The sequence below is a fragment of the Ursus americanus genome, chromosome 9, assembly GCF_024610735.1.
Source record: "Ursus americanus isolate L20-20 chromosome 9, mUrsAme1.1.p, whole genome shotgun sequence".
In the NCBI taxonomy this organism is placed as follows: Eukaryota; Metazoa; Chordata; class Mammalia; order Carnivora; family Ursidae; genus Ursus; species Ursus americanus.
Window position 1 is genome coordinate 61,501,168 of NC_142135.1, and position 16,074 is coordinate 61,517,241.

General features: G+C 37.6%; 1 protein-coding gene across 2 annotated transcripts in view; it reads right to left on the bottom strand.

Annotated features, from left to right (window-relative positions):
• The window catches only part of PREX2 (phosphatidylinositol-3,4,5-trisphosphate dependent Rac exchange factor 2), a 274,481-nt gene that overhangs the window by 32,750 nt on the left and 225,657 nt on the right, over positions 1-16,074 (bottom strand). For both annotated transcript variants that reach the window (XM_045810140.2, XM_087864839.1), the window contains 2 exons: positions 8,078-8,144; positions 7,639-7,829 (listed from right to left, as the gene is read on the bottom strand). In XM_045810140.2, the coding sequence (XP_045666096.1) occupies positions 7,639-7,829; positions 8,078-8,144 (258 nt within the window). The remainder of the gene's footprint in view (positions 1-7,638; positions 7,830-8,077; positions 8,145-16,074) is intronic.

Here is a 16,074-nt window from a genome sequence, read left to right on the forward strand (position 1 = left end):
TTGAAGAAAACAATGGACATTTTAAAATTACAGAATAATTTAATATACTAATTTATTAAGTTCATGTCAATTGAAAAGAAAAATCTAGGTAACAAAACAAATATATATGCAAATTTGACCCACCTCTAAGGTAAAGAATTTTTATAAAAGATAATGAAAGAAAGATAAAAGAATCCAACTTCTATCATATTTGAAATATTTGATTTCTTATAATTTTAAGAAAAAATACCTGTATTATTTATCTGGTTTTCAAAATTAGCATAAATTGTGGAGGCTTTCATTTGCCTATTTTACAATTCAGCATAATTTGAAATTCTGGGTTTGCTTCCCCCCCAGTTTTACTGAGGTTTAATAGACAATTAAAAATTATATATGTTCAAGGTATATAATTTGATGATTATATATATATATATGCGCACAGACATTATTAAATATTCATCCAATGAAGTTGAGCAACATATCCATCACCCCTCACAATAACCAGTTTCTTTTTCTTCTTGCTCTTTTTTTTTTGGTGGTGAAAACACTTAAGATCTACCCTCCTAGCAAATGTCCAAGTATACAAAACAGTATTTTTACCTACAGTCACACTGTTGTATATTAGATCTCCAGAACTTATTCTTCTTGCAAAATTAAAACTTTGGATCCCTAGACCAACATCTCCCCATTTTCTCCTCCTACCTGCCCATGCTAACCACCATTCTATCCTCTGCTCCTATGAGTTTGGCAGGGTAATTAAGATTTATACTTCTATCCTATCATGAGTAGAATATATTTTGTCTTTCTCCCAGAGCCCCATTCTAATAGAATTTTATTTTTTTCTCTTCTAAAGATTAGAGCACAATTTTATATTTTCACATGTTTTTTTGTTTGTTTTGATACATTATTAATTTTATTAGATTTCAAACAAATGAGAATAGTTGCATTGATATAATCAAATTTTAACTGTTAAAGAAAAATAATCATAACTGCAGCTATATTTAATGGCTATTTTATTTATTTATTTATTTTAAGATTTTATTTATTTATTCGACAGAGATAGAGACAGCCAGAGAGAGAGGGAACACATGCAGGGGGAGTGGGAGAGGAAGAAGCAGGGTCACAGCAGAGGAGCCTGATGTGGGGCTCGATCCCAGAACGCCAGGATCACGCCCTGAGCCGAAGGCAAACACTTAACCGCTGTGCCACCCAGGTGCCCCTTAATGGCGATTTTAAATGTCATTTCTGTCATTGTTACTACTATCCTTATATAAAAGTAGTGTTTTAGACTAATGTGTTTCAGATTCCTACAAAGCAAAATTTTATTTATTTATTTACTTTTTTTTTTTAAAGATTTTATTTTATTTGACAGAGATAGAGACAGCCAGCGAGAGAGGGAACACAAGCAGGGGGAGGGGGAGAGGAAGAAACAGGCTCATAGCAGAGGAGCCTGATGTGGGGCTCGATCCCACAACGCCAGGATCACGCCCTGAGCCGAAGGCAGACGCTTTAACCGCTGTGCCACCCAGGCACCCCAACAAAGCAAAATTTTAGAACTTGTTGGGAATGTGCAGTATCCTGAGATCATGAGCTAGCAGAAATGCTTCTTTCTGGAGATTTATTTTTATTTATTTTTTTTAAAAGATTATTTATTTATTTATTTGACAGAGGTAAAGACAGCCAGTGAGAGAGGGAACACAAGCAGGGGGAGTGGGAGAGGAAGAAGTAGGCCTCCAGCAGAGGAGCCTGACGTGGGGCTGGATCCCAGAATGCTGGGATCACGCCCTGAGCCGAAGGCAGATGCTTAACGACTGAGCCACCCAGGCGCCCCCTTTCTGGAGATTTAAAATTCAAGTATTTCCACTCATCTTGTTATTGAATCTCTCAAGTCATTTTTGAACAAAAGATAAATGGGTATATTTGAAACCTACATATGCTTATTATGGTAAATTTTTTCTCTCTCCCATACCTAGAATCTAACATACAGATGGAAATCCCCAGAGTAAATCTACTCATCTTACTTGATGTTTTCACCGCACAATGGAAAAAGATGCAGCTTTATCATCCGCCCTATTAGGACTCTGATTACCTAAGTCAGGTTACCTTGAGTGCCCCACTTTTATAAGATTCTGCATTCTTGAAGCTGGGCTTATTTGTCAATTTGTCCTTTGATGTCATGGTTATGACAGAATAAAATATTGCTAAGTCCTTCAAAGTTCAACAAAAGTGGTTTCTAAAATTGCTAATTGATAGTTACCTGAAAAAGTTTTTTTTTTTTAATTGCTTATATGAACCGGGAGTCATTACACTTCATTTGAAATAAAAACTGTTTGATGAACCAAACTAGTAATACATACTTCTCTTCAGTTGTTTTTATATTTTAACTCCCGGATTTCATTTCCCTAATAAATGTTTATAATCATACTTTGGGTCCTATAGTGTGGCCACAGGATGGATTATACAAGTGCTTGTCAGGGAAGGGAAGAGACGGCTGACTGAAGATTCAGACACCACTGGTAATGCTGTCAAATGTGAAAATATGTCTCAAGTTCCACAGAACTAATGAAGGAATGCATCTTGGGAATAAACTCCTCTTAAGTTAGAAGCTTCACGTATACGTGGCCTCTGAGTTCCTACAACTTTATATATGTTAAAACTAACTCTACAATGTATTAAGAAAAAAAGAAGTCTAGCACCGTAATGCACAGAGGGTAGCTAGCTTGATATTTCTCAATAGGTTTTTAAATAATGAGAACAGGTAGACCTTGACGCAGACTGTTTCCTTCCACACCCGTGCGGGGTTCTAATCAGAAGACAAGACGCTGACTAATGCTAGGTGCTGGTGAATCCCTGATGCAGTGAGCCCCGCCTGGTCCTGCTGCTCACAACACCCACTGGAGGAGTGAATGGGAGGTATGTTACCTAAAAATGCAGGCCATTGTTTCCTGGAAGAGATTTATCCTCACAACAAAGCATGAAGATAAAATGTAATTTATGGGTGCAGATCTCCAAGGTTTGGGTTCAAAGCCCTCACAGGCTGAATTAGACACAAGGCCTATGCTCACACCACGCACCTTCCTGCAAGGCCGTACCAAGGTTCTCACATCACTGAAAACCAATTATTCAAAGATACTGAGAGTTTGTGGACAGAAACTCTTTGGAACAAGTCCTTAGAGGGAAAACCTGTGATCTTAGATTTCCTGCCCTCACTAGAAGTTTCTTTGACATATCCTTTCAGGTAGCCTCTGGAAAATTCCACACACTTGTTCCTGCTCGTGCAGGAAGCAGAAGCTAATGTAGTGGGAAGAAAATGACATCTGTGTTTTTGGACACAGAAAGACTCATGACTTCAGGTTTTATAACATTTGCAGTATCCTGATTTATGCTAGTAAAAGAAAAACAGTTGGCTATTAAGCTGGGGTGGGAATAAAGAACTACAACAAAATGAAATAACCGCGTTGAATGGAAGGATGCTGCAGTCTGAAATAAAAGGGAAATTGAGAGTCCCTGTTTACATGCTTTTGGATTGCCTGCAACAAATAGCTGGCCGGAGTACAAGAGAGAACTTTAAAAGCCACAGGCCAATTCAATAATTTAAAAAGTTCAATTTGACAAAAACCAATTTTGTCTGTAAAGCAGGTATATAGACAGTCGATGGCGTAAATCTTCATCAAAAAGGAAATTCAAAAACTATTCAATGCCAGTGTTTGTGTTTGTTAATCCAAGAAGTGTAAACTAAAGCACTAGTGACATATGGTACATCTAGGAGAGAAGCACAATCGATACATGGATCCAAATAGCCTCTGCAGACCAGCAAGCGGTGAAAGTAGCACCCGACTATCTAACCTTCTGGTTGCGTCGTACGTGAGGACGATCCTTTCGGGAACCAGAACAATGACTGACCACAAAGGTTGAAACTCCTTGACACAGTAATTCTATCTGGAGGATATTTTTGTTCTTCTTTTAACTTAATGGAAAATAAAATTGAAATCCGAACAGCTACATAATGAGAGCAGCCTCTCTGCAGGCACTATGGGCAACAGACAAGGAAGATAAACCACTAGAGCGATCATTTAGTAAACTATGGCAGAGCAACTAGTTGGATTAACTCTGCAACAAATAAAAGTGATAATGAGAATGTCTATGCATACGTTTTGGAAAAACAGAGCTGTTATGAGCATAAAGCAGATTGTTGAACTGTATTTACTAATAAAACTATGTTCAGTTGTGCATTGCTTGATGGAAGTTGCAAGAGATGACACAAAATGAACCTGAAGGAAGGCATGTCAGGGTAGGAAATTATAAACACGTTCCATTTGTTAAACTACCTTTAACATCAAGTTTATATTGTTTAAAAGGCAAAAACCTGTTTTTAAGAAGAGAGAGTCCTATTCTTCTTGCACCATCCAGTAACAATGGAGAGAACTGACATAAGTGAATAGTTAAGAGAGTGTGGGCAGTAGAAGTTCATCAGTAGAATTGTAATACACACAAAGGAATTCCCTAGGGAAAAGAATTTAATAAAAACAAAGCCAGGCTAAATGCTATGAGAAGATTTTAATAATTCATCCTGAATTCTATTCCGGCTAATCTCGCATTCACTGTTGCATGCGGCTCTGCCATCCGATTCAGGTTGGCATTAAAACATCTAGACATTAATGCTAATTAAATCTGCCTTTTCATTCTGAAAAACCACATTCTTCTCTTTAATATCAAACATATGCAGAATCATTCAACACTCTAAAAATATTTTAGATTCTCTTTTATTTTGCAAATAAAATCAGAAATCTAGGCAGGAAATTGACTGTCTAATGGGGATACCATATTGTTGACCATTTCTCATGCTGATTTTGAAAGTAAACGTTAAAAAAAGTTCGTGTAATATTTATTCTGATTCGCATTGTGAACTTCTCCCCTTTGTCAGAACCTGAAGGTAAACCTCCATGTTTAATGTTGAGTGCAGGTGTGGGTCTAGCTTGGGTTTCTCTCTAGCTGTCTGGATTATAATTACGGAAGAATTATTTTAAGAACAGTCTTTAGTGAGATTTCCAAATCCAATATAAATTAGCACATTTTATTATCACGAAAAATGTAAACATAGCCTTCACTGAGAGATTAAAAGATAATGTTAAACTCCCATTTTATTCTGCATAATAGAAAAATAAATCTGTACCATTTTCAAATAGTGTTAACTTTAAAATCCAGCATTTGTCATGGAGTATTTGTGCCTATACCTCAGTAAATATCTCTAAAATGAACTAAGTAAAGCTACATTTATTTTGAACAGTAGAAATGGAAAAAATCAAACTACTTTGAAATTTCAATGTTACTTGCTGTCCTAACACACCAATCAACGAATATGATAATTATAAAACAGCTGTGGGACATCAATCTATTTCTCCCAGGTAACATTAGTCAGATTCTAAAATTGCTCATGGGATAGCAGAGAGAATAATTGGGACAACCTGGTCATGGTTCTAGGCTTAAATGCAGTTTAATTGCATTAACTTTCAGTAAATTAATGTGGAGGTAAGAGGGTATGCTTGTAGTTTCGAAGTTTGAATCGTCCCCTTCAAGGTCGTAATGTGTCCAGTCCTCAGAAAACTATGATCTTGCACCAGGGTAAAATAAGAACACCAATAATCAAGGGAACGATAGCTGGCTGAGGTCACAATGGCCTCGATACAGTTCCTTGAGCTCCCATGTGAGCTCCCCCATTTGCACCGCTGCTCCCTAGGATCGAAAGCTCTTTCTCTGAGATATTTGCATAAATCACTCCTTCATTTCATACAAGTCTCTGATGAAATCCCTTGTTGGATGGTGCTACCCCTTCTTCCCATCCTGTCACTTTCTAACCCTCTGACTTCTGTTCTTTTTTCTATTTATTCCATCTACCGCATTACATATTTATTTGTTTACAGTATCATCTGTTTCCCCCCAACATGATGCACATTATTTGAGAACAGGGACTTTAATTTTTCAGTGCTGTATCCCCAGCAACTAGAGCAGGGCTGGCACATAATTGGTGCTCACTGCATATTTATTGAGTGAATGAATAATGAATACACAAATGGGTGAATGAATAAGTGGGAACAGAAGGAGTGAACATGAGTGGATCAGAAGGGAGAGATCACTTCTCTGCTAGTAAACAAATTATGAAATAATATTTTATTCATTTGGTTGCAGATGATATTTTCAATTAAGCTTATTACAGCTCGCAATAGAGCACAAAGTACACAGCCATTAAAATAAAGGAGAAAATTCTGTATATTTTGTCAACCACAGAATACAATGCTCCTTTCAGAGAAATAAGGTTTTGCCATACTTTGTAAGCAAGAACACGCTGTGTAGGACTTGAAAACTAGAATTCAGGCATACCAAATCAAAATGGAATTTTACAGATGAGAACCTGCAGCCGCAGATCATTTTTTTCCCCACTTTTTACCTCTCCACCCTGACTCATCAAAACCCAGTTCAAACATCACCTTCTTCAGGGAAAGGTCTACCCATCTCAGAGATCTGTTTTCCTTCTGAATCTTGATTTTCAGCTGTAACTTTCCTAGGTCATTTACACTTTCTTGCAGTGGAGGTCTATTTGTTATTTCTTATTATGTCATCTTATTATATCTTCTTCTTTTTTGTCACCTGTTGTTCATGCTGTATTTATGCCTCTAACATGAGCCATCATCACTTTATGATGTTACACGGCCAGTAGTCCAACTGTAGTCCTTTGCCTAGGTCAAGTACCAAGTAAATCTGACTAAACAATACCACCATCCTCAAAATCTAACTGGCCCAGTTCCAAGAAGGGACTATGATGGGTGACAGGACACTATTTGCCTACTCAGATTACGATGAGGACCAAATTCTGCTTTATTATTTTTACTACATGGTTTCACTTCCTTGTGAAAATGGTGAGGTGACAGAGGAGGAGCATGTGGTTATGGGGAAGGACTTGACACGGGGTCCTCCACTCCCATTTTGCAGCTGATGCAGCTTTATGAGTTCACAAGCCTACCTTGGCTGCCCCAGACCGAACACAGCTGCCTAAGACAAACCACCTGCCCTGAACCCATCTAAGATTTCCCCTGCCATTTTCAGGAACGTATATCGTGTGGACTCCTGGACTTAATTTTGCCAAAAGTAGAAAGACAGTGGTAACCCCAAGACAGGACCTACCTCACAACCATGGGATATAGAAACCCAAACCACTGAAGATGGAATGTCCATCAAGCGCAGTGAAAAAAGGTTTTGACTAGCTACTTGCCAGCTCCTACCAGGCAAGTTCCTACATGGAATAATAGCAACGTACAAGTTTGTAGCTAAAGTATAAATCTTCGGGGATGTACTGTATGGTGACTAACATAATATAATAAAAAATCATTATTAAAAAAAAATAAAGTATAAATCTTGTAATATCAATGCAAGGGTGCTAAGATTCTGAGCAGATAAGCTACAGTGCTAGAAATGTGCGATAGCATTCATTTGTATGAATAGTCACTGAACATAAAACTAAAGCCAGAAAATACTGTGTCACTGTGATCTGATTTCCCAAAGCTTATTCCAAATACATCTGAGTGCTTTGAATGGTTCCCGTTATCATTTCCCGCAATCAAACTGGGCTCGAGGGAGGCCGGCAGGGCGGGGCAGGACACATACCTGTGCACGCCGCTGTTGCACATGATGATGTGGCAGGCCCCCAGCCGGCTGCACAGCTCCGAGGACACGGACAGCAGCCCCACCCCGGAGGCGCTGCAGGCTGTGTTCGCGCAGGCAGCCGTGCGCTTGGATCTGATAAACGAGGCTACCAATCGATAAAGTTCATCCAGAGCGTTGAGCGGCCTCATTAGCTGCAGAAAAAAAGTGATGAACGTAGAGACCAACACGGTTCGTAGGAAGAAATGCGTTTAGATGGGATACAGTTCACCGTTGTTATAATGTTGAATGAAGAGTCTAAAATATTTTCATTGTGGAGGTGACAGAATTGGAGACTACAAATATTTGTAATTACACATTGTCTAAGAACAACAGCAGAAAAATTAAGTGAGGGAGGCCTGTAAACGGCAGGGCATCAATAAATGTAATCATCTCTTTTTACCTTATCTACATAGGCAGCTTTGGATGTGGAGTTTGGTGGTGAATTTGACTTGTCCAAGTAGAAGGCCCTGTAAGAATCCAAGGAATAAATGATCATTTGTTGTTAGAAAAATTAAGCTGCATGAAGACATGCAAGTTTCGCTGACTTCCTTTTGAAGACAAATGAATAACCAAGCTGGGCACAAGGATGGGTGGGAGTGCAAAAAAAAAAGTCAATTGTCTTCCATTAAGAAAAAATGACTAATGAGACACTTGGGTGGCTCAATCAGTTGAGTGTCGCACTCAGATTTGGCTCAGGTCATGATCTCAGGGTTGGGAGATGGAGCCCCTGCTTCCAGCATATAAACCTTTAGAACAGTACATAGCACAGGGTAAGTGCTCATTAATATTTTCCATAATTAATATTGTTACAAAAGTTGAAGAAATATATTTTCTTGTGACTACTGGCTAGTTTTCATTTATTACTCAAGATTATAAAAGTAATGCTCAAAAAACTAATTTCAAACAGAGCATTGAGTTGAATTCTTTCATCCACTAAGCTATGTTCAGACTGGAAGTTAGACCCTCTTGAAGGATACACTTGTTCTTTTTGTCACCAGGATGCAATTTGGCACAAGTATTTTAATACACGAGGTTGAATCCTAGTGACCTGCAATAATTAAACGCAACTTCCAAAGAATATTGCTGAGTTTTGCTTAGCTCTTGGCTCAATATTAAGCTGAAATTGTAAGGAAATGACCTATGAAGACAGCACACATTTAAGTTATATTTAATCTACTATCTATTTTTGATGAAGTGAATTATTTTCAAGAAGTGAACACTTAATATCAATGTACCTAAATAAGTTCCATAATATTAGAATGGTTGTCAGACAAGATATTGAAATAAAACCGATTAGACTGGTGTTTTGGACCACCATTTAGAACCTCAAAATACCGTCAGATTATTATCAAATGCGTTAGTTGTGGGCAAAATCAGTGAGAGAGCATTGTATGCCCAAAGTCTCCCTCTATGCACGCATGTGCACCCACACACATGTACACTGCTATTCCCATTAGCACTGTCCCTAGTAATGATGTTTATTTTTGTCTTTTTAAGATAAGGTAACGTGGATTAATCAATATTTACACTTTAAATTAGGAAAATTTTAAGAGTCGCTTCCAAAGTGGACATTAGGCTCATTCTTACTGAGAATTAGCTTATTCATTTCTCAAATACAAATTCAAACAAGAACAAAAATTTAAAAACAGTTCTGCATCCAAACTTGGTTATTATTCATTATCATTGATATTTGAACTCCTAAAGATTCCCATCTTGGAACAGAGGTCGTGCCTCAAAGCTGGAACCCACAGAGATACTTTGATCAGATGTTCCCATGACTTTCCTCAAGTGTGCTTGGTAGAAAAATCAATAGGGTGGAAAATTATTCCCTCACCCTAAATCCCACAGCTACCTGTTACTCCTGAGCCACAAAGCTGTCAGGAATATGAGAACCCCAGTCACCCCAGGCCGTGTTCTGCTCACAAGGGTTGTGGTGGCATAAAGCCCTGGGTTGTGGTGGCATAAAGCACTCTAAAGTTGACCACCACCAAGTGCAAAGAAAACATAGTTTCATTCAGCTGGTGGAGTCAGCATCTACTAAGAACAGTGGACCAAGAGCAAAATCAAAGGCATTTGAGATATTTTAGAATTTTCGAGACATCCCCCAGTGTCAGAAAGAGATAACAATAATCTAAGAGGATGGCTGGCATGAGAAGAGGAAATGAGCCAGATTTGTGTGAGGTACAAAAATATGCCACGGGGCTGGAGTTAGGTTAGAATGAATGGGCACCTGAGAGAGGTCAGAGGGACAGAGTCTGTAGGTAGGGACTTAGAGACCCTGACAAAAACTCTGGGTTTTAACTGGCCTCATTACCAGAAGATTGGCTGTTTTATAAGCCTCATTGTTGTGCATAAACATTCATGTTCTCCTGAAAGTTCTGAGTGGCTTCTCATTTCAATTACACAAGTACACATGTAGGCTAATACTATGAAAATCCAGGTATGCACCGCCATGCTTTAACAGATCCTGGCACTGGCACTTTAGCTTCACCTTTTAAAGAAATGAAACATTACAGATACAGGTGATACGGATACAGAAGGTGAGCCCCTTCTTGTCCACCTTTCTCCACTCCCATTCTTGTTCCAAACTCTCCCTCCCCAAGGTAGATACCATCCAGAAGCTGGCATTTACCACTACCATGCTTTACAAGGTCACCCACACAGTTGGCCCAAGTGGATTGTCAGACCAAAAAACAGCTGTGATCTTTCTTCCACATGCTTGTTCACATTGATGTTATGAGAATTTCAACCTTAGTATTTTTATTTTCAATTTGCATATATTTGTTGACTACATTTCTTTTTTTCTTGCATGTATTTCTTTCTTTTGTGTTAGTCTTAACTTTCTTTTTTTATAAAAAATTTTTTATTATGTTAACTTTCTTTACATAGAAATTAGTTATTACTTTTTATAGCAAGAGTTAAAGTTGATGACATTTAGAAGTTGTAATTCTGCTTTACTATTTTTTTTTTAATCCACACGTTTTTTTCTAGGCTTGCTTCCTCGAAATATTCAGTTTAAAAGTTGGATATCCTATTACTATGTTTGATCAGCGTGTCAGTGGTATATATCGGCATTAAATTCTAGAATCCAAATTACAGGACATTTCCCCCCTCCATACCGCTCTTGGTGTCTGCTCTCAATCTAGTTGTCTTTGCTTTGGGGTTAGTCTATATTTTTTCTTCGATGGGTAAAGATTTTCTTTTAATCCTCAATGTTCTGAAGTTTTACCTCCAAGTGTTTAGACATTGATTTATTGTTGTTTATCCAGATAGGTTCTCAGAGTATCCTTTCAACATGAGGAGTCTTGCCTTCACTTCTAAAATAATCTCAGTTATTATTTCTTCACATAATCTGATATTTTCTCTCTCTCTCATTCTCTCTCTTTCTTTCCATGGACACACACTTTTACAATGTTATTTTCCCATGACTGCATTTTAGGTGATTTTCTAAGCAGTAGCCTCCAAATGAAAAAATCTGTCATTGTCAAGCCTAGAGTTTATATTTCCTACTGGGAATTTTATTTCAATGACTCTCTTTCACTTCTGAGATTTCTGCCTCTTCTTATTTCATTTCTACCACTAACAGGTAAGCTCCCCAGGAGAATGTAAACTGTCCGTGTGGATGTGGTTTTTATTTACTTGGGTTCATTCCCGCATCTCTGGCACCTGTAACATTGTGTGGACCATAGACTAATCTTAATAAGTATTTGAAAATAAATAAATAAATAAATAAATAAATAAATAAATCACTGACTGTTTTTATTTCAGGATTTTCTACCTTTTTACAGATGGCAATCCTTTGGTTTTTTTTTGAGCATCCAAAATTTGCTCTCCCAGGCTATTTCAATATTTTAATTTCTTCCAGTCAAATTTCTTCTCAATGGTCGAATTCATTGACTCTTTCCTAGTGTTAGGCTTTCTCATGTGCTTTGGAATTTTGTTTTGCAGGTTCATTTGAAGTCAGAAGATTTTTTATTTAGTTTTATTTAGCTTTTTGATACACCTCCAACCCCTATCTTTCATTATCCTCTCTTACAAATGATTTTGTGCTCGTTTGGTGCCCAGAACCACCCATACATAATCAGTTTCATACTGATAATTCGAGTATCACATTGTGCTGACATCTGGATTATTACCAGTCACATTAGTGAGCCAGTGCAATTCCCAGTTTATTGGCGGGGCTGCTTTCTTCCTGCCATATAAGCCTTTCCTGGCATCTTAAGTAGTGGGCAGCAGGTTTCTCCTCCTTGCTCAGAAGCAGACAAGTCCTTCTCTATGTCCTGGCTTCAAACTATAAGGCTGGCTCTGGATCTCCACCTAGCGTAGAATGACTTCAATCTCTTATTAGCCTAGAAGTTGTACTGGCCCTTCTGGCCACCTCCAGAGGCCTCAGCACAGTTCACAATTCATTACTTGCATTTTCTTTTGATTTGTGGGCCACTGAGATGATAAATCATGAGCTCAGCTGTCACTTGTACATTTTCTGACTTTGTATTTTACCTAGCAGTGCTATACGCTTGGAACGAAGGTGGTGCTTCAAAGCCAGAACCCGCAGAGATACCTCGATCCGACGTCCTCATGCCTTTCCTCAAGTGTGCTTGGCAGAGAAAGTAAAGCAATTAAAAGAAGTGCACAAGTTCGGGGAACAAATTAGTTAGCCTCCCAGGCTCTCAAGTACCTCATTTTTACAATGTATATTAATATTGTCTAACATATATACAGCATAATGGTGACTATTAATCAAAATAAGAAGTAGTACTGTGGTAAGCAAATAGGATGCATTCAATAGTCAATAGTAACTACTATTCAAGGGCACACAGCAGGAAGCATCTCCTGGAGCATTTTTAAGGTATAGCAAGGAATAAATATAAGACCAAAATTTTTTTCTTTCCCCTAAGGCCACCTATAATATTTTTGGATACATATAAAAAGTGACAATTAAAGTAGGTACTCGGAATCTACATAACTCCCTGATTAGGGCACAAATAGTGGTTCAGGTCTAAAAAGAAAAGAACCTTTCTTTAGGTTAAAGAAGACTGTCGGGGTGCCTGGGTGGCTCAGTCGGTTAAGCATCTGCCTTCAGCTCAGGTCATTATCCCGTAGTCCCAGGATCGAGCCCCACGTCAGGCTCCCCGCTCAATGGGGAGTCTGCTTCTAGCAGCTCTGCCCCTCACCCTGCTCCTGCTCTCTTTCTCTTTATATCAAATAAATAAATAAAATCTTTAAAAAAAATAAAGAAGACTGTCATTTAAATGGTTTAATCAGATGTGTTGGTTGTAGACACTTTAGCCCTTCTGGACCCCGAATTGTTTGGGAAAGAAAATATCCTGGAGAAGTAGTCCGTAGATCATTACTATCCCCTACGGAAACCTCCCCTACAGCTGGCCACAATGAACACTCTTCCTGCTTTCAGAAACAGATGTTCCTTCAAAAAAAAAAAAAAAGGTGTCACTGGTTCAGCCAGTTAAGAGCAGGAATATGTGGATTCTAATTCATTTAAAACAATTTGGCAAAGGGGCACCTGGGTGGCTCAGTTAGTCAAGCATCTGGCTTCAGTTCAGCTCATGATCTCAGGGTCCTGGGATCGAGCCCCAGGAGTCTGCTTCTTCCTCTCCCCCCACAAACTTGTGCTCTCTTAAATAAATAAATAAATAAATAAATAAATAAATAAATAAATAAAATCTTAAAAAAAAAAGATTTGGCAGATATCTTAAAATTTCCAATGGGGCAAAATCCTTAAAGGAGGAAAAAAAAATTTTATGAAGAGAGCCAGTAGAAAAATAACTTTTATAACTTTTATAAATTTAAAATGTATAAATGCCCACATCAAGTGAAACCTTAGTCTTTTCCAAGTTGCTATATAGCAAAACTAAAATAGAAAAAGCATCTAATGATATAACTGCACCTTTCAAAATACTCAGAAGTTAAAGGCCTCCTACAAACACAGAATTAAGTGAATTTACTGATCCAGACTTGTACAAATAGTTAATATTTGTTAATCTATGATTAAAGAAAGCAAGAAATCATTATAAAATATATGCATGTGCTGATGAAGTATAGAGGAAATAACCATGAAATTCAGCCACTTTGTTACTCTTAAGAAATTTACATGGCCAACATATATTTTAATTCAACCAATTATTTGTTAGAATAAAAATTTAGACTTGAGGTTGCAACTAATATTAGGTACTCTCCATCAGAAAAAAAGTCTGTTCAGCTACCTATTTTACCATCCCTAAGGTTTACAGGTATTCACAGAACTTCAGTATTTTTCAGAATATGACAAACTGTTCACAGGAAATAAATTTCTAATGCACTTCCCTTAATTATGAAAGTCTTACAATGCCCCCTAATCAAAATTTATGAGCAAGTTAATGGCAAAATTGGATTAATGCCCAAACTGCCCATAGTTTTTTATGCTTCTGAGGTTAGTAAGAATGAAGTCATGGTCCTTTGTCTCCTGTAGCAAATCTTATTAAGACCGTTTTGAAAGTGCTGCTGCTACTTTATATAGGCTGGAGAGTAAGTTTCCTTTCAGGGTAGCAGACATCAGACTTCCTTGTCAATTGTGTAAATTAACTCTGCCATATAAAATTGATACATTATGATAATATTTTTTCATTTAGTCCCTGTAGAATAAAATACCAATGAAAGAGGTGATAATGTCACAAGTTATAATACGCTAGTGGTAAAAATATATCCAAATCAAATAACTAGAGTGAAACTAATCTTGGGCATTTATCTCATACAATCTAACAGAGGAGACAGGAACACAGGTATCTATAGTGCAAGGTAGGACTAACTGACAGGTAAGTTTAAAGGTGAAAAGAGTTATTGGGATATACTCACATGAGGAAGAAGCAAGGCCACATAAATAAGAACATGGCATAAGAGTGGGACTTTGGCAGATGGATGGGATTCTGGACTGGTCAAAATAGGAAAGCAGCATTTCATACGGAGGCAACACCACGAACGGCGGAACAGATACAGAAGTGGGTGGAGCCAGTCTGGCTGAAAAGCAGGTTCAGGTAAGGTAGGGAGAGAGAATGTGGTGCAAGTAGGCTGGATCCATACTGTGAGGAAATCAAATACCAAGCTAAAGAATTATAATTAATTTGTTAAACAGTGGAGAGCAGCACGACACAGTAAACACTTAGCTACCAGTAAACAAGTAAAAATAAATGGAAAGAAACACATGACACAGAAGATATGAACGTTTAGGGATTTCAGAGCCGCAAGAAAACCTAGAAACAGAGAGAATTATTGGGCATTCAAAATAAGATCATGGTAATGAAAATAGGGAATTGATGTTTGCCATGAGAGAAAGAAAATGAATTTGGGGAACACTGACATTAGTTTATGTAGAGTTATGCAGGTTAATATACTATTTAAAAAATTAGGAAAATGTTTTCTCAACTGAGTAAAGAATTAGGATCATGGTTCTATAGGGTCTGGCAGGTACGTCAAAGGGTCAGGTGTTCACACAAAGAGAGACAATGCAACAGCCTGGTGTAAAATATTTAAATCTATTAATTTTGTCATAATGGATACACAGAGGTTAAATCAGTGACAACAGTGACATTCTTCTCATCTGGCACCTTTTTTTCCCCTGCCTTTTCTGGGCATGTTGGAGGATATCCAATCCAAAAGAGATTGATTAAGGCATAAGAGCCACGGGTGCTTCATAAATAAGGAGGAACAACTATAGTATTCAGCTCAGCTCTCTGCTATATTCTTGTTTTTTCTCCAGATCATTGCCTATGAGATCACTATTTATAATAATTTATGAAAATTTCTTACTTGGCCAGACTCATCTATACTTCTCGTAGCATCATGTCCTATCCCAAAATATTCTAAACTGTATAAGGTAGCTTTTAGATTTTAGCAGTTACTCTGCATTTCAAAAAAAGAATTATAACAGTGCTTGTTCAATTATGGATATTAGTCATTGGTATGGTTAGATATATCATTATTAAAATGACATAGCAGCTGACTATAGCTGTGACTGGGTGTCTGGTAAGAATTATTGTTAAGCTGCATTGGCCTACCGTAGCACTTAAATTAGAAAAAATTCTACAGAAAATATTATTAAAAGACACTGATTTCTTGTATAAAGGAAAATCACCAGACAGGTTTAACCTGTGTCCATATATGGGTAAAAAAAATACATGATGAGTAAGTAGGTGGGAAAATGTTAATTTGTACCTCTATCCTACCCTTACTCAACTTCCATGGCCACAAGCATTAGCCCTGACTTTTCCGGGACGTGTTTTACTAAAAGTTACATGAACAGAAGTCCGGATTAATGAGATAAACTTGGATTTGCTTGGATAAATCTGTCTTCTGGCTTGTCAAAAATGGAGCACCCAAGGTCATAGTCCTTATAGAACTGCCTGT